Here is a 26,037-nt window from a genome sequence, read left to right as displayed (position 1 = left end):
AGATTTTAACATACTAACCTGAAACCAAAGAGGAAAAATAATGTGATATGCCCCTTCCTATTTTTTTTCCTACTACAGCTTAAAATAATCAGACATGACAAAAAAAAAAAAAAATCACAGCACCAAATGCTCTAAAAAACCATGTCCAAATATTTAACTTTAATTCTTTTGTTCTATTTTTGTAAACAACTGCCATATTTGTGGACAGAATACAGCTCCAAATACAGTGCTCTTGAAGCTGCTTTCCAATTCACTGTGAAACATCAATTATCTTTATCAAATAACAGCATCTCATCTCAGTCCATTATCAAGATGGAGTCTTATTTTAGCTGGACTGAAGCCCTATCGGTATATCAGGGCTGGCCGCAGTGGCAGAGCGTGAGTGAAAGGCTGTGAAATAATCAATAATAATCATCAAATTGTGGTCGAAAGGTTGTGAAGATGGAAGTTTTTGATGAAACCTCACTTTCTTTTTTTTTTGGATGCCGATGATAAAGCTTAACCTTTGCAATACCTGATGACTATGACTCAGTTAGAGGAAGCTTTACGTGCATTTTAAAGTGGTTCTGAATGTCCAAAGACACACAGATACTTCAGTGGGACACAAACCTCGTGCTATGGAAAGCCATCAGGTGGGAGGGCTCAAAACCATGGTGACCAGAGTTGCAAACTGGACACTTGCCTCCTACACACAGAACTCAAACCTGACAGACTGTGGGTCCAAAATCCACGTAAGTACAAGTCTGCTCTGAAAGAACAATGCTTGCATAACAATGGGTCAGATGTGCCCGTTAATTATCCCAGAGGTGAATGAAATGTTGTCAAGCCTCCGTACCTAGATTTGAAAAGGCTTTAGGACAGCTGTTGGCATCTCCTGCCCTAGAAGGTCATGATGTGTGGCACGGAGAATCACAGAGAAGAACTCATTTTTTTAATTTAAAAGAAAAACATTAATTTGATGGAATGAGACGCGAAATGCCTTTCCTCTGATTTTTCTGTCAGGGGGTTCAATTTACACCACCTGGACATAAATCAGAAATAAATGAGTTGAGAAAGAACCAGACTCCAGTGAGAGACAATTCTGTTGCCCGGGTTTTATACAGATCCATTAAGTCTTCCAAGACAACCAAGAAGAAAGATTTCACATGATTTTCTCTAACTTGTGACCCTATTGGAAGTTGAAATGTATAATGGAGGAGATTTTGACAATAGCAAATTAGAAATATGTAAATTAAATACAATTAGATGCTTCCAAAAACCATCATGCACTGTAGTAATAAATCATGGTACACTCTTGGTGACATATTTCACAACTCACTTTTGAAACTATTGCAGCAACATATCAAGCCTAATGTGCACAGAGAAAATGCTTTTCATTAGCCCAACATTTTTGAACTATAGTTTTGTACTCATAATGCAAAGTTTCATGTTAACAATATATGCAAAGCTAGTGTTGGCTGTAAGACAATAAAAATATAATACTGTGTGTGAAATCTTGCTGTATTAAGCTACACAAGACAGAATCCTAAAGTCGCTACAACGCTTTACCCCATATACAATAAACCTTCTCCGGAAACATCGCGGCCTTCTTGGGCTGAATCAGTTGGCTCAGGGCTGAGGGGCAAGAAGAGAGTATGCTTTATTACGAGTGTCATGGAGACGGTGTGAAAAATCAAGAGCCACAGGCAGGCAGCAACAGTGGGTCAATGGTGCTCCCGGAGACACCGTGCAGATAATCACCAGGGCCCGAGGTTCTCTCTGCACAGCACACCGCTGAAGGGCAAATCAATACAGCCGTACAGCCGGGGGGCGGGGCACGCCGCCCAGCTCCCCTTCCCAGGATACACTGCGGCTGCTCCAGGAAGAACACCCCCAACTGGAAAGAGAGCAAACTCGCCGGCAACTGAGCAATCAACTAACCTTTCACGTAATCACAAATTCACCCTTCCAACAGGATTCCAAAAAAAATCCAAACCTAACAGTCTGCCTAAAAATGAAACCACAGCCAGGAAAGAAAGTGCTACCTAAACAAGGGCCAGGATAGAATCACTTACATATGAAAAGGGCAAACCTGAGCTTATGAATTATTTCAGTTTATAATCCTAAAATGAAAGATTAATCAGGGTTTTTGTGAATGAAGAATTCTACATCAGGAGGCTTCTGTTCCTTAACTTTGGGGCCCAATATTGATAATGCTCAAGCAGTATGATTGATTCGAAGAGTAGACAAAAAGTAAAACTATACTAAATTTAGGAAATTGTAAATTATATTTGAATTACTTGAATTGTTCCCCAAAATGGAACATAACATTTTAATGCATCTTACTGGTTATGAGAGCAACATTTTGTCGACAGTTTTTGTACCTGACACCTTGTTAAATATATGATGCTAATATTTCACAATTTCCAGTAAAAATTTACGGGTAGGAATATGATGATTTATTATTTCTAAAGAAAAAGGTGATTCATCACATCCATCATTCTGTTAATCATTAGGTGTTATTCTAATTTACTATGTAAAGCCATCTTTCTTGAAATGTGAAGGAAATGTGCTGGAAGAAAAAGAACAATGGAAAACATCTTAAGGTTTATTTCTTATTTTTCAAAATTAAAGTTTCTTTTTTTTGCCCAAGCAGATAAAATAACATCCTTAAGGATCAAAATGCACAGTAGATCAAGCATGAAATATGTAAACACCTCCTCAACATAATATTATAGGAAGGACTACAGTATGTTCCTACTGTTACAATTTCAAATGAATATTAAAAGAACATTAAAAAAGAAAAAAACGACAACTGCGTAAAATGGCTTGTGGGTGAATTTAGGAAACAAAGCCCTGCTCTTTATGGAATTTTAAAAGAATGTTACCTATTTGTTCAGCCTATTCCTAAGATACTTCCTTGTTTCTTTTACTCATTGACAATTAGTTAACAGGTACTAAGGAAAATACTACTACATTGTTTAGCAAGAATGCTCCAAAATTAACATTATTCTGGCAGCACAAGTTGTTTAACTAGAAAGAATGTGAATTCAAAACCCAAAATCCCTTTGTTGCTGCTTACTATGTTGTGTTACTATGTTGATTAGGAGACCTAAGGGGGTTTTCTGTGTGTGTGTAATTATTGAAACCTGATGTCTTTAAAGTAAACTCAGAGGTTAGCTAGGGGAGAAATTGAGTAGAAATTGTCTGCTATGAACTCTGCATTTAAGACTAGTACGTTGGTACAATATGGTTAAAGGCAGATTTCCATTTTTGAAAAGTTATATTATCTGGTCACCATGACAACAAAATTGAAGTTACACGGCAAGCCTCAGAAAAATATCTGCCTTTAAAAAAGAGAAGTCTGAAAAAAAAAAAAAAAAAAAAAAGAGAAGTCTGATTCTGAAAATAGTTAAGACTCTTTATAAATACTTATTTCATGAAAACGTTAGCCTTATGGAAATAATCTCAAGAGTAACTGGTGAAAATAGAAACTGTCTTTCATCACTAAATAAGATGGTTCAGACTTAGATGCCACCGATGATGGGAGATCTGAAATGAAAGGCCATAATATCAGCGGTCTTTAAAAAGCAGTTTTCCTATGGGATCCCTCGTTGTCCCTTCACATCTACCTATTATTAGAGAATTTGTGTTGACCTATTTAATTTTAGACCTTCCACCTCTTTGTCAAACCCGGTTGGGATCAGCCTGCCTAAGTCCTGCTGCCGTGCGGTGACTGCCGGCTGTGTGACAGGACAGCTGGCTGCTTTGCATCCCTCTCGCCTATTGGCCGAGGCAGCCGTGGAGGCAGTGGGACACTCAGAGACAAAGATTTCAGATGCTCCCTCGTTTTGAAAATTAGGAACATTTCTTATGTGCTCGGAGAGCATCTCCACAACCCCAGATCTATACATCAGAGTAGTGCTTTTTCCCACCAAACATGAGCAGAAGTTGAGGACAATTTAAAATGTACTCCTATGGACACACGGCTCACAGATTAAAAACCCCTCAATTCTAATTGTGTTTAGAGGCTTTGGTGTTTGGTGGGATTTTTTAACGTCCCATAACCACATGATCAATCCAGGTGATTTAAAATCAATGCCAAAGCCAGACAAAGGCTGTTGTAAGCAGCTCTCTATTTGCTTTATGGAAAAAGTGAAAGACCAGAGTAATGCTTTCTTCAGTGAAAGGGCTAAATGATAGGAAAATAGTTTCAAGCCGTAAGGCCAGTTGCATTTCCTTGATGGAAATTCAGATATGTAAACTGAACGCAAACCCCTGTCTTGTTCTGAGAAAATGAAGAGAAAGCCTCTAAAAATTGTGCTCATCGAAACTGATACCTCCTTCTTAGTAACATGACAAGAATGCTTTGGCCAGGATGTATTTGTACCCAATATAAATATATTTGATGAGTCAAATATATATGATGCACAGATAGCCAAATAGCGCTCTGGGATATGTATGCTCTTTAACCCTGGAAGCACTGGGTTATCGAGTAATTTCATTTAAGAAAACTTAGAAGCTGAGTGCTTCTGAAATCCAACAGATTTGCAAGTAATACACAGTTTTGAAATCCCTGGACAAGTGACTTATTAAAGCCAGGTGTGAAGGCACTGCTCTTCATCTTAGGCCGTGATTTCAAAGATCTCTCTTGATGACCCCTGCATTACTCTAACTAGCACAGATCCAATGCTGCTGGAATTCTCTGAGTTGGCATTGAATTGATATTATAATGGCTCAGAATAATAGTGTCACCACATTTCAGTACACAGACAACACATGGGAGTCTTTTCTTCTTGGCCAATCCCAAACAGCATCCTTCGTATCGATTTTAAGCCCCTTTGTACTGCTGAATGTTCTACCTGGGTAAACTCTTGAGTCGGGTGTTCACCCTGTGGGGGTCATATATCCTACAGATTATTTTAAAAATATGTATTTTTTAAAAGCAACTCTCTTGATACTATATCTACACCTAGTCGCCTCTCCTTTCTCTCTCATTAAGGAATGGTACACACAAGTCTGCCTGCTCGGCAGCTGCCAGTTCCGATGGCCTTCTCTTAATTTTTATCCTACTTGACCTTTCGGCAGCGTCTCTTTCATGAGACATTCTCCTCTTTTGTACCAGTTTTCTGATTTTCTTCGTGTCTCCAAACCATCCAGTCTCTTATTTCTGCGAATATATCTCTCATTTCATTGCTAAATGTGGAACTTTTTAAGGGCTTTGTCCCCGCTTCTTTTTTACTATATACTCATCCACTGTTATGGCTCTGAATATATTAACATGCCAATGATGTCTAAATGATCATCTCCAAAGACAAGCAGGCAGTTACATATTTGACAGTGCCATATGAATGTTTACAGGCATCTCAAAGTTAACATCAAAAACTAAGTGGTTAATTTTCTACCACACTTATTCAGGAAATCTGTTCCACTTCCAGTACTTCCCATCTATTCAGTTGCTCACATCAGAAACTTGAGAATTATCCTCAGCACCTCATTCTTTCAATAACCATGCTGGATTCATCACAAGTTCAGTTTTATCTTCAAATTCATCTCAAATCAGTCCATTTCTCTCTCACCTGGAATACTTTTGGAAGAGCCTTGTCACTAACTGGTCTTCCTATTTCCACTTTTGTCTTCCTTTGATCTATTCTCCACACAACAGTTCAATCAGATCAAGTGTCTAATTTAGAACCCTTAATAGTTTTCCACTGCATTAAGGATAATATCAAAATTTCATATCATAATTCAGGGGCCTCTGTGACCTAGCTCCAGTCCACCTCTCCAGTCTTATCTCTTGTTGCTTTGACATGAAATCTCTCTTTGGTGCTTAACTTCTTTTAATATATTATTAAGGACTCACTGACAAATTAAATGCTTAGAATTTTCCTTAAATATGGAAGTGTCTCACATCCTGGGAATATCACTGCATTCACAACTTGGAAAAGAAAGGCAGCTCTAGTGTGTCTCTGGACGAAGCATAAATTTCCTCATAGGCATTAAATAGAAATATATTATTTCAGCAGTGAGTAGCACTAACATCCTGGAATGCGAAGTCAATTGGGCCTTATGAAGCATCACTAAAAACAAGCTAGTGGAGGTGCTGGAATTCCAGTTAAGCTATTCCAAATCCTAAAAGATGATGCTGTGAAAGCACTGCACTCAATATGCCAGCAAATTTGGAAAACTCAGCAGTGGCTACAGGACTGGAAAAGGTCAGTTTTCATTCCAATCCCAAAGAAAGGCAATGCCAAAGAATGTTCAAACTGCCACACCATTGCACTCATCTCACACGCTAGCAAAGTAATGTTCAAAATTCTCCAAGCCAGGCTTCAACAGTATGTGAACCGTGAACGTCCAGATGTTCAAGATGGATTTAGCAAAGGCAGAGGAACCAGAGCTCAAACTGCCAACATCTGCTGGATCATCGAAAAAGCAAGAGAGTGCCAGAAAAACATCCACTTTTGCTCCACTGACTACTCCAAAGCCTTTGACTGTGTGGATCACAACAAACTGGAAAATTCTTCAAGAGATGGGAATACCAGACCAGCTGACCTGCCTCCTGAAATATCTGTATGCAGGTCAAGAAGCAACAGTTAGAGCTGGACATGGAACAACAGACTGGTTCCAAATAGGAAAAGGAGTACATCATGGCTGTATATTATCACCCTGCTTATTCAACTTCTATGAGAGTACATCATGAGAAATTCTGGGCTGGATGAAACACAAGCTGGAATCAAGATTGCTGAGAGAAATGTCAATAACCTCAGATACGCAGATGACACCATCCTTATGGCAGAAAGCAAAGAGGAACTGAAGAGGCTCTTGATGAAAGTGAAAGAGGAAAGTGAAAAAGTTGGCTTAAAACTCAACATTCAGAAAACTAAGATCATGCCATCCGGTCCCATCACTTCATGGCAAATAGATGGGGAAACAATGGAAACAGTGACACACTTAACTTTCTTGGGCTCCAAAATCACAACAGATGGTGACTGCAGCCATGAAATTAAAAGACGCTTGCTCTTTGGAAGAAATGCTATGACCAACCTAGACAGCATATTAAAAAACAGAGACATTACTTTGCCAACAAAGGTCTGTCTAGTCAAAGCTAGGATTTTTCCAGTAGTCACGTATGGATGTGAGAGTTGGACTATAAAGAAACTTGAACGCCGAAGAATTGATGCTTTTGAACTGTGTTGTTGGAGAAGACTCTTGAGAGTCCCTTGGACTGCAAGGAGATCCAACCAGTCCATCTTAAAGGAAAGCAGTCTTGAATATTCATGGGAAGAACTGATGTTGAAACTCCAATACTTTGGCCACTTGAGTCAGCCAAGAACTGACTCATTGGAAAAGACCCTGATCCTGGGAAAAACTGAAGGCGGGAGAAAGGGATGACAGAGTATGAGATGGTTGCAGGGCATCACCGACTCGATGGACATGAGTTTGAGCAAGCTCCGGGAGCTGGTGAGGGACAGGAAAGGCTGGTGTGCTGCAGTCCATGGGGTCACAAAGAGTCAGACACGACTGAGCGACTGAACTGAACTGATATACAGTAGGCACCCAGTAAATGTTTATTAAAGGAAAGAATGAAAGAATGGCTACCTCACAAAAACATGCAAAGTGTTATGGGGTAGAATTAACAGGTTTTTGAAAAACCAGTCTTACACCTAGTAAACTCAGGCTCACAGAATTTAAGTAATGAACTTAGTAACTGGGTCTAAGACTAAGTTTTCTGACTCCTCGTTTGGTATCTTTTGTTTGGCGTTCTTTCTGAAATTTGCCAATTAGACTGTGCTGTATGAAAGATGGTCCACCTGCTGTATTTTGTATTCACACCACTACCGACGAATGACAAACTGCCGGAAATGTATAATGGCGTGTAAGTTGTTCCCTTCTTTAACCTCTGTCTACAGTAGAAGCTGTAATTCCAGAGGCCTGATATACATGTCTACAGGTGATAAATCTGTGTGAGTTATAGCTGTATCCTTGTAGATTTATAATGATAAGTCTTAATTCCTCTCTGGCAACATATTTACATAAATTACAGCAATAGAGTAACGATGCCACACGCTGGAATGCTCACCCAGAGAAATTCAAGAGGCTTACGGCAGCTGGCTTTCTCGCAGCTACAAGCGGCCACCCTCACATATGAGAGAAAAGCTCTGAACTTGGTATTGTGGGCGTTATACAGATGTTTTCTTACTCTTGACATTTGTCTGAAAGTAAACTATGCTTCCAGTGCCTCTCACTGCATTAATGAATAGTCTCGATTAAGATGTAACTTAGGGAAGAGCAGAATTACTTAAACAGTCAAGCATTCAGAGTAAGTGCACATCACTTCTAAGGGTGTACTCTGTCTTCAAGTGCGTCTGCGTAACGGCTCTGAAGCGTAACAGCGCTGAGGCTGGAGCACCAGCTCAGCCGGCCGGGAGGGCGCAGGGACAGTGCGAGGTTATCAAGGGCAGTCCTCCCCTCTCGGGTGATGAGGCAAGGGGCCCTGGCCCCAGACCGCACATGGAGAGGAACCACAGCCGGACCTCGTGAGCCTCATCAAGTGCTTCAGCATTCCAGTTTACTGTTTCTGCTCCAAGAAAAGGGAAAGCAGCGTCTTCTGAAGTCATCGTGCTATTAGTATACTTGGCTGGAACATATTTCCCATTAAGAGTTTTGTTCTTACATCAAAAAGAGTCTTTCAAATTCAGAAACTCAAAATTGGATATTAAAGATGACCATGAATCAACCCACCACTACCATTTACTGAGACTGTAACAATCATGAAACTAAATGTCTTACGTTAGTTTAATTAATCTTTAAAAGGGCCTAAAATTATGCCCCTAATTTCCAGGCGAGGAAAGAGGGCTAGTAACTTGTTTAAGGTCTCAAAGATAGTAGGTGGAAGGGCAGGTCCCAAACCCAGATCCCATCAACCTTCCTTCCTGTTTATCACATCTTACATCACTCCAAGGGCCAGATCATCAAATTCCCTTGGAGAGGAAATGTTGGTTGCCTTCCTCAAGCCAAGGTCCTGTGTTCAATAAAGGTGACAGCCTTCATCTCAGGAGTGAACTTCCGCTAGTCCATCATAATTTCATTCTGTTTGCCAGCAACAGGCTGAAAAATGGGTATGTGATGCAATTTTGTTCAACTGAGACGTGAGAACAGGCTTTCCCAGATGGCCTGCTTGCTTTGAAAACTTCTCCTTTTTGCCTCTGGATGGTATCCTCTGCATAGCTTGCTGGTGCTGTGGCAACATCTTGTAGCCTGAAGTGGTCCGGCCAAAGAGACCACCGCTCTGAACACAGTGACGAAGGGAGGGTCCGTCACGATACCACCGCCTGCTCACTTCACCAGCTACCTCTAGATGTTCTGTTACATGAAATAATAGATTCTTTAATTGAAAGTCTCTTTCGTGCCTTCTATTACTTTGCAAATAAAATACCTTAAGTATTAGATCTCTCCAAAAGCTCCATAGCTTTTATTTAGAAACTGCCATCTATGCGTAAACTGGGCTTCCCTGGTGGCTCAGACCGTGAAGAATCCACCTGCTGTGTAGGAGACCCAGGTTTAATACCTGGGTGGGTAAGATTCCCTGGAGAAGGGAATGGCCACCGACTCTAGTATTCTTGCCTGGAGAATTCCACGGACAGAGGAGCCTGGTGGGCTACAGTCCATGGGGTCACAAAGCGTCAGATATGACTGAGCAAATATACCAGATTTTAAGTATTTTATATATCAAGAGTGGATATAAAGAATACAAGGCACTGAATCCAGAATAAATTCAGTGTACTGTGATTCTCCTACCTCGTGTTTTTAAATTTTCTGGACTAAATATATATAGACTCTATAAATATATCTATCTATAGACACAGGTCAATATTCTCATTTTTATGTGTTGATGGGAAAAATAAAAAGGCTAGGAAGGAAATTAAACAGCATTGAGAAATGTAGGTAAAATGTGAATTTTGGGAATCAATGCTGTTACAAAGATGTTGAAATGCTTGTAATAACTGTTGTGTTTGGAAACAAACTATCTGTTTCACATATTTCCAGCTACAGATATTACCAAGAATTAAGTTTTTTTCCTTGGTGTAAAACTCTTAAATATTACCATTCAAAGTACAACATGGATTTCAGAAACACTCAATGAGTGATGGGGCAGAGAGATGACAGAAAAATACACCTGTACGTGATCCATTAAATTAGTTCTTTAAAAAATTTTAAACTTTCAGGGTAAATGATGGTCTAATTGCAAGCACTGTTCTGTGTATCTCTTTCTCTTCCTAGAGGTTCTTCTCTAACTAGCACTTCACTTTTAAAACGGGAAGCCTGTTGGGTAATTCTTCAACAGGGTGTCAGAAAACCATTGTCTTCTTCAACCATTCATCTTATTATCATCCCTGATGCCGTATTTCTGGTTGCTGCTCCTGAACACTTGCCATAAAACCAGCTGCTGAAAAGAACAGGAAGAAAATGCCTAAAATGTCGGCCTGACTAAGCACTGTAGTCAATTCTCACTGCAATTTTTGCAATCATCACATAAGTACCCTTGATGTATAAGCGTTATAGACTTCTGCTCAGTGAAAACTGTGCCTGAAGCTTCAAAACTCTGCCATAAAGAAACATCAGTCTTACTGTCCACCAAACTGTTAAGGGCCATTGCTCCTCCTAACTAGAAGTAAAATCTTTGTTATTTTTAGAGAGAAAAAGACATTGTTCTCCAAACTTCTATTCACATAAGTGTGTTCGCTGACACTGCTGTCAAGCCTGAATGTTAGCTTCCTTGCAATATGTAGTGACCTTAGAGTGCTCGCCAGAATTCAACGCATTAGAGAAAATCAGGGCCTCCCTAGTGGCTCAGGCAGTAAAGAATCTGCCTGCAAAGCGGGAGACCTGGGTTCCATCCCTGGGTTGGGAAGATCCCCCGGAAAAGGGAATGGCAACCCACTCCAGTATTCTTGCCTGGAGAATCCCATGGACAGAGGAGCCTACAGTCCTTGAGGGCTGCAAAGAGTCGGACACGACTGAGTGTCTAACACTTTCACTTTCACCAGAATGCTTTGAATCCCATGCTGAAAACATTTTCAGATCTTGCCAGGCCCCCTTTTCTTAAAACAACTGTTTACGGAAAATACCAGCATTCAGTTCTTGCTTTACATTTTGCTAACACCATGTAAACTTTATTTATAAAATCTACATTACTGAGTTAGCATTCAATAAGGCATAGAGGGAATTCCCTAGTGGTGTAGCAGTTAGGACTCTGTGCTGCCACTGCAGGGGCCGCAGGTTCGATCCCTGGTCAGGGAACTAAGATCCCACAAGCTACACAGCCTTCCAAAAAGGGGGAAGAAAAAAAAAGGGCACAGAGAAGTGGTGTCTCTACTTACCTATTGGAATGACTGTTTTTCACCTGAGATTTGTGCAGCTCCCTGTGTAAGACTTTTGCTGTAACACGAACCACACATACAAAGGGGAGCACATCTCCCAGGTTTTGATAAACCTGCTTCCGCTGCATTTCTTCTGCCTCTTGGCTTTGCAGATGCTGCGTCATCTGCCTGGAATCACGGCCCTTTCCTCCCCTTCCTGCCTATAGCTAATGGCTCAGCTCCGATGTCTTCTCCTCTAGAGAGCCCTTCCAGACCATTCTCTCTAGTACCTAAACAAATCTGGGCCTGTGCCCCTCCTGTGTTCCCCGCCAAGCTCCAGCCTGCCCGCTAGAAGGACAATCACAGTATTCCAGCTATGGGTTTGTATCTGTCTTACACTGCTTGCGTGCTAAGTCGCTTCAGTTGTATCCGACTCTGTGACCCCATGGACTGTAGCCCACCAGGCTTCTCTGTCCCTTGGATTCTCAGCGCAAGAATACTGGAGTGGGTTGCCTTTCCTTCTCCGAGGGATCTTCCCGACCCCAGGGATCAAACCTTCATCTCTTACGTCTCCTGCACTGGCAGGCTGGCTCTTTACCACTAGTGCCACCAGGGAAGCCCTCTGTCTTCTAGTCCAGAGTATAAATTCCTTGAAGGGATTTTATAAGAAACAGTTTATATTTATTTATCTTTATCCCTTGCACATAATTCAGTGTCTGATGCAGAGAAGAGTTCTCATAAAATTATTTTTATTTTTTATAAATAAAATGAGGCCAGCTGTGGAACTTCATTTCTTCATGAGAATAACTGCAGTTCGGGAGTCCTTCTGTGGACGCCCCTGGTGGTATGTAAGAATCCGCCTGCCAGTGACGGGGACACAGGTTCGATCCCTGGTCTGGGAAGATTCCACTTGCCACGGAGCCACTAAAGCCCGTGGGCCACAGCTGCTGAGCCTGGGCTCTGGAGCCCGCGCGGTGCAGTAAGAGCAGCCACGGCGGTGAGAAGCCCACGCACCACCACCAGAGCGTAGCCGCTGCTCGCCGCAACCAGAGAAAGCCCCCGCGCAGCAGTGAAGACGCAGCGCAGCCATAAACAAATACATCAGTTTTTAAAGAAGAGCCATTCTTTTATTCATAGGGCTATTAGGGAGAGTGTGGAAAAGCTAATGCCCATGAACTATGAGAAAGTAGTTTCAAAGCATTTTGGTGATCACACACACAAATCTTTGGACCTGGCACTATGCATTCAGGAATTTACCCTAAGAAAATCAGATAGACATAAAAAGTTATGTAAGTAAAACTATGTAATACAGCACTGCTGAAAATGGTGAAAATTGAGGGGGGGATGCTTAAATGTTCATTGATAAGAGGATCAGCTAAAGAATCCTCCACCTGTGTATTGGAATAGGATGTAGTCATTCAAACAGTCTAAAATAGCCCTTCAAACTTCACACGTCCAGAACCTAAAGTCCTGACCTGCATCTCATACATCGCCTGTTTTTTTCTCAGCTATTAATGGCACCATAATCCATCTGGTTGCTCAAGGCTCAAATCTATGAGTCACCCTTGAACCCTTCCTTCCTCCCACCATTGCCTCGCCCCGAATCCCCCCAGCCCTGCACCCGATGTCTGAACAATCATTAAGACCTGTCGGCTCTACTTCCAAAACATACCCTCTATGTGCCTGCACTTCTCCATTGCTATTGCAACAACCCTAGTCTCTGCTCAGCAGCCATTAATCTTTTCAAATAAGAACGGATCAAGCCAGCTGCTGTTTTTAGGATCTAGCCTACAGAGAGAACAGCACCAGTGTATAAAGGTGCTCACTGCAGCTGTGTTTGTATGAGCCCAGAGCTGGACTTAATGTGAAGAGTTCACCAACAGAACAGTCGTTTTATAATGTATTTTATATTTTGTAAGAACATGTTAGAACAATGTTGTTTGACCAGGAAGTTTAGCTATGATGTAGTACTAAGATTTTTTTTTTTTAGGCTGCAGAATACTGTGTCTATTGTGATTCCAAGGTTGTGAAATAAAGAACAAATACCTTCCAAAAGCAAAGCTAGCAAAAAATAATTGTTAAAAACATCATATATTTCTGACCATGAAGTTATGAAACTAGAAATCAATTACAAGAAGAAAAATGCAAAAAAATCGTATAACACCATATACATTTCCTGGCATGAAATTCTCTAATGGCAGCCCATCACACTGAAATAACATCTGAGATCCCCACCCTGGCCTTCATGATCGGTCCTGCTTTCCTAGCAAACTCCACCTCAAATCTCTCTTCCACTTGCTAACAAAATGGATGCACTTTTTACAGCTGTCTTTTTTTCTTCTCCCCCAAACTTCCAGTGTTGTTCCCAGCTTAGTCTTTGTCCTAGCTGCTCTTGTCCTTACAATGCTCTTCTTAGAGGTGGTCACACAGTCTTGGGTTAAATGAAGCGCCCTCCATGTGCTCACCCCTGAGTGCCTACAGCAGGTAGCCAGTCCTTCCTCTGTATTATCACACCGCTCCCTGGCATTTTCTTGTTCAGTTTCCTGTTTGTCTCCTCTCACTGAATAGAAGCTCCTTGAGGGTAGGAGTCACACTTGCTTTATTTGCCACAAATAGTAGGCACTACTTGCTATTATTGAATGAGATACATGGACTCATAGTGAGTGGTAAAAACAGGCTGCAGGAAACTCTTAAATTATTGGGGAGGAGGGAGAGAATAATATTATTTGTATATCTCAGAAACAAGATTCAAAGTGTTTACAATAAAGAGCTAAACAGGAACCAATGCCAAGGGACAGTTACAGTGGACTTTAACTTTCCACTTTAAATATTTTGTTATTGCTTGAGGTTATTTTATAATGAGTGTGAATTACATTTATAATCTGAAGAGACAATCAATAAATTTCATTCACTTTCCAGAGAAAAAGGGAGGTTGATTTGCTCATTCACCAGCTACATACGTATCTTCCTTTTCCCTAGTTTTCATGTAAAGGCTAATCACTCAAGCATTATATTTGGACTTTTCGGGGGGGAGGGTGGGGGGGGGGTGCACGGAAATTACTCAATTTTGATTGGCCAGGCATCAGTAGGTCATTACTGTCAATGAAAACAAAATAATTCCTGTAAGAAAATAATTGTTACAGGAAGCTTCAAAGCTTAAAGAGAGAGAGAAGAAAGAGAGAGCAATGAAAGAAGGAAGGAACTAACAACTGGGAATTGGCGGCAGCTCACCAGATCCAGAGATGAAGCAGAATTAAAAAATTTTCAGCCAACTCCAAACCTAATAAAAATCAGGGAACAACAATCCTTAAGATCCTAACTACAATTTTCTTTTGCGTTAAAAAAGCAGCCATCTAAGCAGCATTAAAAGGCTTGTAATTTATGATAAAGAGGTAAGCTTAGAAAAAAAACTGGACTGAATTTCAACAGAGATAAGTAATGAAAGGATAAAGAATAAATGACATGCAAATAAGAGAGAATGAGAACATTCACAGCTATGCCTGTTGAAAGCAAGAGAAACTACAAAGAAAATTATGCTAACAAATTAGAAACTGAATAAGAATCATAAGATGACTGACTCACTGACCCCATCTTTTATATCTTAAAAACGATGCTGAAGAAAACAGATGTGGAAAATTACACAGTAATAAAATCCTTGAAAAAAATTCAGCGGGGCTAATTAATATAAGACTTTAAATATATGCAAACAGATATGCCAAAAACTGAGATATGCTGGCAACTGGGAATACCATATTTAAATATCAGCTTTACTCAGAAAAATTTTAATATAGCAGTAGCATGAAAAGTAATATTTGTAATGATAGCAAAAATTTACTTAAAAAAATATATCAGCAGGACAACAGATTAATGCTATGCAAAAATCAGGACAGACAAAGAATAATCATTAAATATGGTTGGTTGAGGACAGATCAATAAGTATAATCTTAACTTTGTTAAATACTTGGTTTGATATTCTACTCATTCTACATTTAAGAGTAATCAAGTTGTTTGGAATAAAGAGCAACAACTACAACAAAATCCTAAAAAAGAACTTGTAATAGATATAGCTAGGACGAAATCATGTATACCCAAGTAGGAGAGAAAAGAAGCCTGGGGTTGATTTTGTCTTATTTAACTAATAACTAAATAATAATTATGATGGCTAACATTTTTTAAGCACTTACTGATGTTTGCTTTATATATATATATATATATATATATGTCTACAAACATTCTGAGGTCTCAAGGTTTACCTTTAAAATTCTCCACAGTTAATGTAATTTCATTGCAGTGTAATGCATGTCCAAGCTTATTTTACTAATATAACCAACACTTACTGAATACTACTTGCTGAGAATTTTACACAAATTTCCTTCCTTCTCGCAAGTATAGGCACTATTTCTATCACCACTGCATAGTGAGGAAGCTTCAGTTCAGCAGAGTTAAGACACATTCCCAAGCTTATGAAATGAAGATCAGATTTAAGTCACACGAGTTTCTCTTTGCTCTTCTCCAGTATATTACACTGTACCCTTTAAAACTTCATTTTATTTAGTTTAAATTCTGGCTGCATTGCATCCTCACTGCTGTGTGTGGCTTCCTCTAGCTGCAGGGAGCAGGGTTTCTCTCCAGCCGTGGTACGTGGTCTCACTGCTGTGGCTTCTCTTGGTGCAGACCATGCGGGCGTCAGCAGCTGTGGTGACAGGCTTTGTTGCCCCACAGCATGTGGGATCTTCCCGGAGCAGGGATTGAACCCATGTCTCCTGTGTGGGCAGGTGGTCTTAGCCACTGGACCAGCAGAGAAGCCCCTATGCTGCTTTAGATCACTTTTCAGTTGAATGAGTTAACTCTTCCTCCTCTAATTACCTAAGACAGAGGTCAGCAAATTTTTTTCTGGAAAGGACCAATGTTTCAGGCTTTGAGGACCATCCCCAGTCCTCGCTGGCTGCAGAAACCCAGTTCTACCACTGCAGTGTGACAGCGGCCACACGCGGTCCTTAAACGAACGACGTGGCCGTGTCCCAGTAAAACTTTACTTACTCAAACAGGTGGCAGGCAGATTTGGGCAATAGCTTGCAAACTCAATATGAGTAAAATTCATATTCCAGACTGGACGCATATTTAGATGCAGCTTTGTATAATTGCCTGTACTAGATTGAGAAGAAGAGGTCGTAAGAAAACTGATTTTAAAAAAGATAGATGCTAATGCCAAAAGGTGAGGGAAACAGACTGGACTTTCCGCGTCTATCCCTTGCTAGCCCATCTCAGGACGACAGGGACCCTGAATGCTCTGTGCCCCTTCCCCCTTTCCTGTGCTCCCACTGGGCCCAAGGACACTGCCTCGCCTCTGGCATCCCGGCCAGGCCACGGCGCGTCTCCTGTAGTGGGGCTCTCATTTAGGCAGCTGCCCCTTGTATTTCCACCTAACGGGAACCTACTCCGGAGCCCAGCGAATTTACTGATTATCCCTTCTACGTCTTTTATGTCTTATCTTTTTTTTTTTTATGTCATATCTTATGTCTTTGCTCAATGTTAGTAAAACTGTCCCCCTCTCTCTGTTCACTGATTTCAACAGCTAATTAAAAAAATATTCTATTGCATTCCTAGTTCAAAATTGTAAGTCCTCTGATTCACCTCTAAAATATCATTTCTAAACACGCCAACCATACTCATGTATTCTGTTTCAACTGTTGACTCACTTATTTCAAACACTACAACACTAATACCATAAAGGAATTAAGAGAATCCCTTAAGAGCTCATTGTCACTGGATAAAACTGGTAACTGGCAAAAGCAGTTAAGATTGATTTTAGAGATTTAGCTTTGTTTTCATGCTCTGAAAGATGAGAGGAAAGGGTAACCTTCCCTTTCACACTGCACTGGAAGGTAAAGGTTATTCCATCGTACACCACTAATGACAACTGGGATATCAAAATCAAGAAGCTGAAATAGAAAAATATCATAGGGACACTGAAATGTCGAAATGCAGTAAAATAAGGCACGAAAATAAAACGAAATACGTGTGACGTTACAGATTTCTGTTAAGAAAGAATGTCATTGATTGATGAGTGTTTCTCAAGTAATTTTACTAAAAAGAATAAGATATTCAAAGCATGCTTTTTGCATGTTCATTAAGATCGTCGCTGAGACCACGCAGGAGGGAAAACTGTCAGGAAGCGTGTGCTCAGCACAGCCTGCGGCTTTCTCATCAGTTCTTCACCGTGGTTCCTCCTTCACTCCTCTGGCTGTTACGCCAATGCCTCCTCTTCCCTCTGCTGGTGGCAATGGCGTCCTCTCTGTGGTTTCCTCACTTTAATTTTAAAGAAGCTTGAAAAGATCACCTTGTTCAACTTTATTTTGTCTTCATCTTGTTGATGCTTGTGGCTTATTTCTCTCAAGCTGGCTAATAATAATATACAGTTGACCCCTGAACAACACGGGCTTGAACTGTGTGTTCAAGTCCTTATGACATACTTGGATTCCTAGTCCTTATGACAGCTCTACACCATCCAGCATTGTCTGAATCCCCAGATCAGAACCAGGGTCAACTGTAAGTTACATGTGGGGCTTCCCTCCTGGCTCAGATGGTAAAGAATCTGCCTACAGTATAGGAGACCCAGGTTTGATTTCTGGGTTGAGAAGATTCCATGGAGAAGGGAATGCTACCCACTCCAGTATTCTTGCCTGGAGAATTCCATGGACAGAGGAGCCTGGACAGATAATCCATGCGGTTGCAAAGAGTCAGACATGACTGACTCTACAACTACCAACGCACCACTGCATTGCTAACCCCGGCAATATTTAACAACTGATTCTGAAAATAATGCTTGGAGACTCTGTCTCTCAAGAGGAAAACGTTATAGACAACGTGTAACTTGATTTTTAAAGCAAGTATTCAGAGTGATTTCATTGCTTAAAGTTAGAGCTCAGAGTAAAGCAATACAGTCACCAATGAGGAGTTCATGTCTTAAAAAAAAAAATCACACGAAAATCAATAGTTACATCAGTGTGGCAAATGGTGCACACTCACAGGAAACGCACGATGGGCACTCACACATCAAGGCTCTGAGAAGGCCTGTATAAAGAAACGTGTTAAATTTGAATGATACCCACAAAACTTGCCTGACCCCTGAAACTTTTACCACCAGTCTGTTACCATCTCTTACAACTATTTCATGGAAAGCTGCCAGAGAAGCTTTTGGAGAACTAATTAATAGTTTATTAAACTCAAGAGGCAATTTAAAATTTAGCTACAAGATGTATTTCTTCATATTCCTTTTGAAAATTTCTAATACAGTTGAATATATCAGTCTATTATGGTTGAATACAATTACTAATATGATTGAATTCATCAGCATTGATAACTGCTACAGTGAAAGACAAGGGATGATGACTTGGAATTATTTATCAATGAACACTATAAATCTGCCTCAATCAGGACGGAGTCCACTAACTTTGTTTTTGCCATTAACCAACAGGGTGACTCTGGGATAAAGAGACTAATCACTTGGACGTCAAGTGGGGCTAGACTTGCTCCATCTACGCAAGTGGCACATTCGGAGAACCGAGTGTTCAAGATCAAGACTCAGACGAACTTCTCATCAATAATAAAGCTGTATAAAAGCATAGGAAGTTATCAAAGCAAAAAAAGGAATATATTATTTCAAATAGAGCCGTGGCTTCCTTCTTCCAGAACCACGCCAAACGCCACTGTGATTTCTGCCTTCCCTGACCTGAGTAGGATACTGTCCTCAAATTGCTAAAGATCGCATTTTACTTAGAAAACGAATTTTCGTTTAGCCATTAATCATGATAATGTATCATCACATATTCCCCCCACAAAACACATGATTAGAATAAGAAAATGAGAAAACTTTATTTAAAGGAAGAAAGATTTATTGCAAAGGGCTTTGTGAGTAGCACCGCCTTACTCAGGGCTCTGTGATGAGCAGGTCTGCGGCGGCCCTTCACCCCCGCTGAATAAAGACAGTAGGGCTCTATATTCTCTGAGTCCTTCATTAAACTATTGATCCCTTCAGCATTATCCATAATGTTCCCACAGCTCAGCACGTCAACTGGTGAAGTGCTGGTCTCTCACTCCTTTCAATAACCTGCGGACTTTATGGAGAGGAAGTCACAATGATTTATTTACCTGACATTTTCCAGTCCGAATGTCGTACAGGGCCACTGATCCGTGGCGTGCTCCAACGGCTATTCGGTGACTCCGCTCATAATAGCTGACCATGTAGAACCTGCATTGAACATTTAAACAACAGCAAAAAGGAAAAAAACAGGTGAGATGACCCGCACGTCGCAGTGGAGAGCAACACACTCTGATGATTGAAGCCAGTTCCAACAAATACTGTTAAATAAGTATATCCATAATTAATAGATGGAGCTTTTTCAAAAATGTTTCATTGTGGTAATTCTTAAAATCAAATGAAAGAAAAATGATGCAGAATACCACTTACGCCTGTTAATGATTATTTTCAATAGAAAGCAACTTTATAATCACAAACATCCTTGAATTTTTAAATAAGAAGTAAGGGTCAGAAACAGAAAAGATTAAACATGAAAACACAGTTTTGCTACAGTGACTATGATGCAAATATTTCTATTCGAACAGAAATAGAAAAGATGAAAAGGCTTACATATTCAATCTAATTATATTTTCATGGTTTATTATGGTATTAAGGAATGAAAATTATTTTTTAGCAGAACAATCATAAAAATACAGCATATTAAACACATTATGCTTAAATGTTCATATCAGTAATTTTAAATGAAATTAGAAAGTTATTCACCAAAAAAAGTTATCTGGCAAATTTTCTAGTGTTTCCATGTTTATCAGTTTATCCAAATGATAACTGTGCCTATTGGTAACATAAATAAGCATATTGGGTGATTTGGCATTACATGAAAATAGGATTTAGGGAGGATGCTCTGAAGGTTGTAAAAGTTTGATTTACTTTTATTTGTTTATTTTTCTGGATTAATTTTCATGACTTGATTAAGTATTTGAATTCCTGATCTTTGCTTTGTCATGATTTAATAGCCATATGGCTAGAGCCCGGGAAGGCAAGAATAAAAATTATTAAAAGTGTAAATAAGGTATGCTTTGATGTCCCCAAAGAGTTTCAAATATGCCTTCCCATTATCCAGTCCTACTGTCTCAGTGAGAGTTACCCAGATAAATTAGTGGCCTACTCTCAATATTTCTGAGGACATTACATCAATTTTGCTATATATTTCTTTCCTTTTTTCTCTTTGCTTCTCTGCTACCAAACTAAATTTTCTGTTATTTTTTTTAAAACACAGGAGGGGAGAGGAAAAACAGATGACAGAAAAGAAGTAGCATGTCTCTAATTCTTTCCTGAGATTGATACAGAGTTAAAAAACAAACAAACGAACTAGTGGGGCACTGGGCTCCGTTTCTGAAATTCTGGTAAGAGGCTAAGAGAGAGAGGAGAGGGGAGATATCTGTGAGCATTTAGAAACCAGGGACAGTCTGACGAAGCCATTTTTGGCATTGTCAGACTTTATGACATTCATACACATTTTATAAATCTGGAATACAGGCCATTAAGCGTTTAAACTTTTTGTTTGATACTTATTCAGCAGTACTTCTGTCCGATCTCTAAGCCCCAGCCAGCAAGGCAACTTTTTTCCTTTTTAGTGGAAGATAAAGGCTTCATTTCCAGTCATATGAAAGACACTACTTAAGGATGTCCTGTGGGGTTGGGCTGGTATGGGAGGTTCTCTTGTGCATTCAGGTGTGAGGGAAGGAAGAGGACTAGAGGCTCTTGATGTGTGTGGCTTCCCCCTACTGAGTGGTGAATAAAAACTTTCTTTAAAAATCTTTCTTGTCTAAAGCATTCTGCTGCTGTCCCTACATAGAGAAAGCAAGAACCAACAATTAGCATTCAAAATTTAATGCTTCCACAATAAAAAAGAAAAGATATTTAGAAGAGCTTTAAAATGTTTACTATTTTATTATTCAATAATTACTGTGGTCTAAGAAGGAGCATCACTGTGTATCTATATATATGCCTATATCCACATCACATCTAAACATACCTAAGCCCACACAATTTAAATCCTATCAGAGTAACATGGAATATAATATTTAACAAATGTTTTAACAAATATCTATTCTGTGCAGGTCAACAGCCACAGGAAAATAACATTTCCAGAGGTATTTTGTTATCTGTTATTGAACTTTGCACAGATATAAGAGTTGTATTGTCCCAATACTTCTGTGAAACGTAAATATAACTGCCCTTCAAAATAATCCTCTTGAAAACAAGCCTTTGGTAAAATACATTTATGTTGACAAAATTTTACTTAGTTAAACCTGAATCTAAAAAGTTTTTTTTTTATTACATTGACCATTTTCTATGCTCTGGGTCAACCTCATCTTTCTATATCACCTACAGACACCATTATTTATGGGAGAAAAAAAGACCAAATCTATTCTTGGTATCAAATCTTTAGTCTGCCTGAAAGGACCATATATTACAGGTCTGCATTTTTCATTCTTTGCAGTTTACTACCAGACTAATACTCCTAAAATATCTGAAGGAATTCTGGACAGTGGAGGTCTCACGGCATGTTTTCAATCTTTGGGTTTCTTGTTAAACTTTTTCCTTCTTTAACAGTCCCTCTTTTAACAGAAGAAGTGCACTCACTTCCCAAGTACTCACTCTGCGGACTGGCTGCAGTGACTGTCTCTCTGCTGAGGGCTTCCAGGGCCCACCTTGCCCCCAGACTAGTCTTCTCCTGGAACCAGTTCTCCAATGTAATGTTGCAAAATGTGCTTCTTGCTGGGGCTAGGGTGGTCATCATGCAAAAAGTTTAAAGTCCCTGATTTCCATGCTTTCATCACTGTCCACGCGCATCCAGAGTGGTCCTTTTCAGCCATAAATCAAATCACCTCTCTAGAACGTTCACAACCCTCCTTCAAGACCCTGCGTCATCTGGCCCTAACACCTCTCAGACTTTATCTCTTCTTGTCTTTGCTTGGTCTACTCTGGCCATACTGATCGTATACTTTCATGATTATGTCAGGAGTATATCCATTTTGGAGCTTAACGTTTGCTGCTCCGTCTGCTTGAAAACCTCATCCTCCCCGGTTTGTGCCCTTGCTTCACTGAGGTCTCTGCTCCAGGGCTGTCTGGATAAGGAAGGCCTTTAAGAGCCATCCGTCTTATTTAATACAGCAGCTGTTCCTCCTCCACTCTTCAGACCAGGACCCTAGTTTTTCTTTACTGTACTTGTCATCTCTTTGAGATTATACAATAATTTTTTGCTTACTGTTTCTCACCATCAGAGACTTTATCTTTTGTTGAACATATGCATACATAACCAGGGTCCAAGCAACCTACTGAACAGGGTCCTACATTAACCTAAGTATTGCAGGATACAGCAGTACTTAATGCTATAAGAGGTCCAAATCACTACGCTTATCCTTCAGTGACTAGTATATAAACTAGGCTAAAAATATCAGTTTTTAAGACTAATGAATATTTTCTAATGTCTAAAATAATAACCAGTATAAAACAACAAAGGAAATAAAACTGTCTAAAAAAGTTAGGCAGAAATCGTGAATCAGAAAGCAACCCCCTGACCTTTCTAAAAAATGTATTTTCCATTGAGACAAACAACTGCAGATTTACAAGAAGTTATATGTAAAGACTCTTGAAGTTTGAGTACATTATCATGAGATTAACAAGTGCATAATGGAAATTATTTCATTATGTTTCAGGGAACTAGAAGAGATTATTTGGCCTGAAACTTAAGGCAAATATAGTCTAAATACTGATATATACAATACAGTATATGTATTTGGTATAAGTGGTCTGAGAATAAAAATTATTCTAAGAATCAGCCAGATATTTATATAGGCACATATAAATTTCATTGAATATAGTATTATCACACAAAACATAATCAAAAGAAATAATCACTTATTGGTCATCACAAGCTACCAGAATAAGTTATTCTATTTCTCCAAAGCGTATTTGTGACATCAACCCCTCACTGACAACAGGGTGCCAACCCCTCACAATGGGGTGGTTTACGATGTGAAATAAATATGTGAATTTGGTCCACTCTGGGGCAGGATCCTGGAGCAAATCATGCTGCCTAAGAGTTTGCCAAGCACCCAATGCCTGAGTCTAAGTAACTTTGGTACCCTTTACTTACAGTCTCCCTTGAATTGATGACCTTTTTACTTTTTATTAAAAATGGTCCTCAAATAGGGATTATATGTATATCTATGGCTGATTCATGTTGAGGTTTGACAGAGAACATCAAAATTCTGTAAAGCAATTATCCTTCAATAAAAAACAAATTAAATTAATTTTTTAAAAAATGGTCCTCAAATAAGAGAAGTTTGTGTGATACTTCAAAAAAAAAAAAAAAAAAGGGTGGGGGGAGAGGAAACATGCAACTCTCAGCAGAGATAGGATTTAGGAGGAAGACAGAAGCCTATAATATCACTTTCTTAACCATGACTCTGGTAATGTGGCATCATGATCTCAGGATGTTAATATTGTATACAGTGTCCATGAGCATTAAAATGCAACAAGGAACACTCTTCAGTAATGCAAAGTGAATCTCCAGCTAAAATGAACCCATCTAAAAATCTAAGGATGTAAGAAATAGAATGTATGGGCTATAAATATGATTTACAACTATTTACAGTAACTGCTACTGAGGACAAACTGTGTATCAGGCACTGTGCTGAGAATTAGTATCTGTATTTCCAGGAGTAGCTGAGGTATTAGGAGTGATTCTTATCTAGCTGCTTTTACAAATTCTTGATGTTGATTGAAAATGATCCCAAAACTTTAAACTGTTAGTCTAAAAAGTATTAAGGCTGTACGTAACTGTAAAGAACCACCACTAATATGTGTGTAGCAAGAGGTAAGTCTTTCTACTCACGCCTCCTCCTTCACCAGGGGTTAATGGCTGTTAACAATCTGGTGGCCATTCTCAGCTTTGCCTAATTTTTATTACAAAAGTGGTGTCATATTACACCTATCATTCTGCAACTTTCTTTTCTTCCCTCAGTAGTTCATGGAGCATCCTCCCACATACATGAATCCATGTCATCCTTTCTCACACCTGCATTATATTCCTGTGCATTTATACTCCATTCTTGAAATAGTCCCTTTCTGACATTTAAGTTATACACATATCCTTGTATACATAGGTGAATACTTTTGTAGGAAAGATTCCCCAAAGCGAGATTCTAGATTAAAGCATACACACATTGTACACTGAGCATGCGTGCTCAGTCACTCAGTTGTGTCTGGCTCTTTGCAACCCCATGGACTTGGGCCCGCCAGGCCTCTCTGTCCATGGAATCTTCCAGGCAAGCATACTGGAGTGGGTTGCCATTTCCTACTCCAGGGGATCTCTCTGACCCAGCGATCAGACCCATGCCTCCTGCATTGGCAGGAAGCTTCTTTACCATTGTACCACCTGTGAAGTCAAAGTCATTCAGTCATGTCTGACTCTTTGCGACCCCATGGACTGTAGCCCGCCAGGCTCCTCTGTCCATAGAACTCTCCAGGCAAGAATACTGGAGTGGGTAGCCATTCCCTTTTTCAGGCAATGCCAAATTATCTTCAGTTCCCCACTCGATATGATCAAATTTTCTGCATTTTTGCCAATATGAGGGAAAAAAATGCTATCACATTTTCGTTTTAACTTGCATGAAATAACTTTTTAGATTTGTTCATCTGATTGCACTCTGCAGGGTATGCATGCAGATTTTTTAATTAATGAAAACAAAAGTTATTTAAAATGTAATTAATACACCATCCCTTTATCCATCACGTATACTAGATGATGGAGAAGGCAATGGCACCCCACTCCAGTCCTCCTGCCTGGAAAATCCCATGGACGGAGGAGCCTGGTAGGCCACAGTCCATTGGGTCTCTACGAGTCGGACATGACTGAGCGACTTCACTTTCACTTTTCACTTTTCACTTTCATGCACTGGAGAAGGAAATGGCAACCCACTCCAGTGTTCTTGCCTTGAGAATCCCAGGGATGGGGGAGCCTGGTGGGCTGCCGTCTATGGGGTCACACAGAGTCGGACATGACTGAAGTGACTTAGCAGCAGCAGCATATTAGATGAGGAGAGAGACTACTCAGTATCCATGATGTGCTCCCAACAGCCCAGGGACAAGACCTGACCCCTAAACACAAGCAAAACTATGAACGCAGGAAAGAATGGCCAGCCTTCTGTAGTGGAGCAACATACACGTCAGTATGACCACAGAAGGTATCAGTGATAACACCCTGGTGGCCTGGACAAAATGGCAAAGAGCTCTTGTAAGGACCGCCATGTGAGGAGCTCAGGACTTGATTCTCGGAGCATCGGTCAATAACCCTCAGGGACGTCAGAGCTGCAACCAAGGGGGCACTTTGCACAGGAGGAAGCTACTCCAGACATGTTTGCACCCTCCCCCCAGAACTCTGGGTCTCCATGCCGCTAACACGTTTGAACAATTCAGAGACACAAAAGTAGCTCTGATGAAGGCATCAGCTCAAGGAGAGCTGTGCTAGTTTGGTGGGGCGGGGGGTGTGAACAGTGGAGGATGAGGGAATGTTTTCTAGAAGCACTTCATTCCCCTAGTGACAGGCACCAGTTCAAAGGACAACATGGAACCTTCATTCTGAGA

General features: G+C 40.1%; 1 protein-coding gene across 2 annotated transcripts in view; it reads right to left on the bottom strand.

The window, feature by feature from the left end:
• Positions 1 to 26,037, bottom strand: part of WDR7 (WD repeat domain 7) — a 340,950-nt gene that overhangs the window by 44,939 nt on the left and 269,974 nt on the right. For both annotated transcript variants that reach the window (XM_043889509.1, XM_043889510.1), the window contains one exon: positions 19,494 to 19,593. In XM_043889509.1, the coding sequence (XP_043745444.1) occupies positions 19,494 to 19,593 (100 nt within the window). The remainder of the gene's footprint in view (positions 1 to 19,493; positions 19,594 to 26,037) is intronic.

The sequence above is a fragment of the Cervus elaphus genome, chromosome 27 (genome assembly GCF_910594005.1).
Source record: "Cervus elaphus chromosome 27, mCerEla1.1, whole genome shotgun sequence".
Taxonomy (NCBI): Eukaryota; Metazoa; Chordata; class Mammalia; order Artiodactyla; family Cervidae; genus Cervus; species Cervus elaphus.
This window is presented reverse-complemented; position numbering and strand designations above follow the sequence as displayed.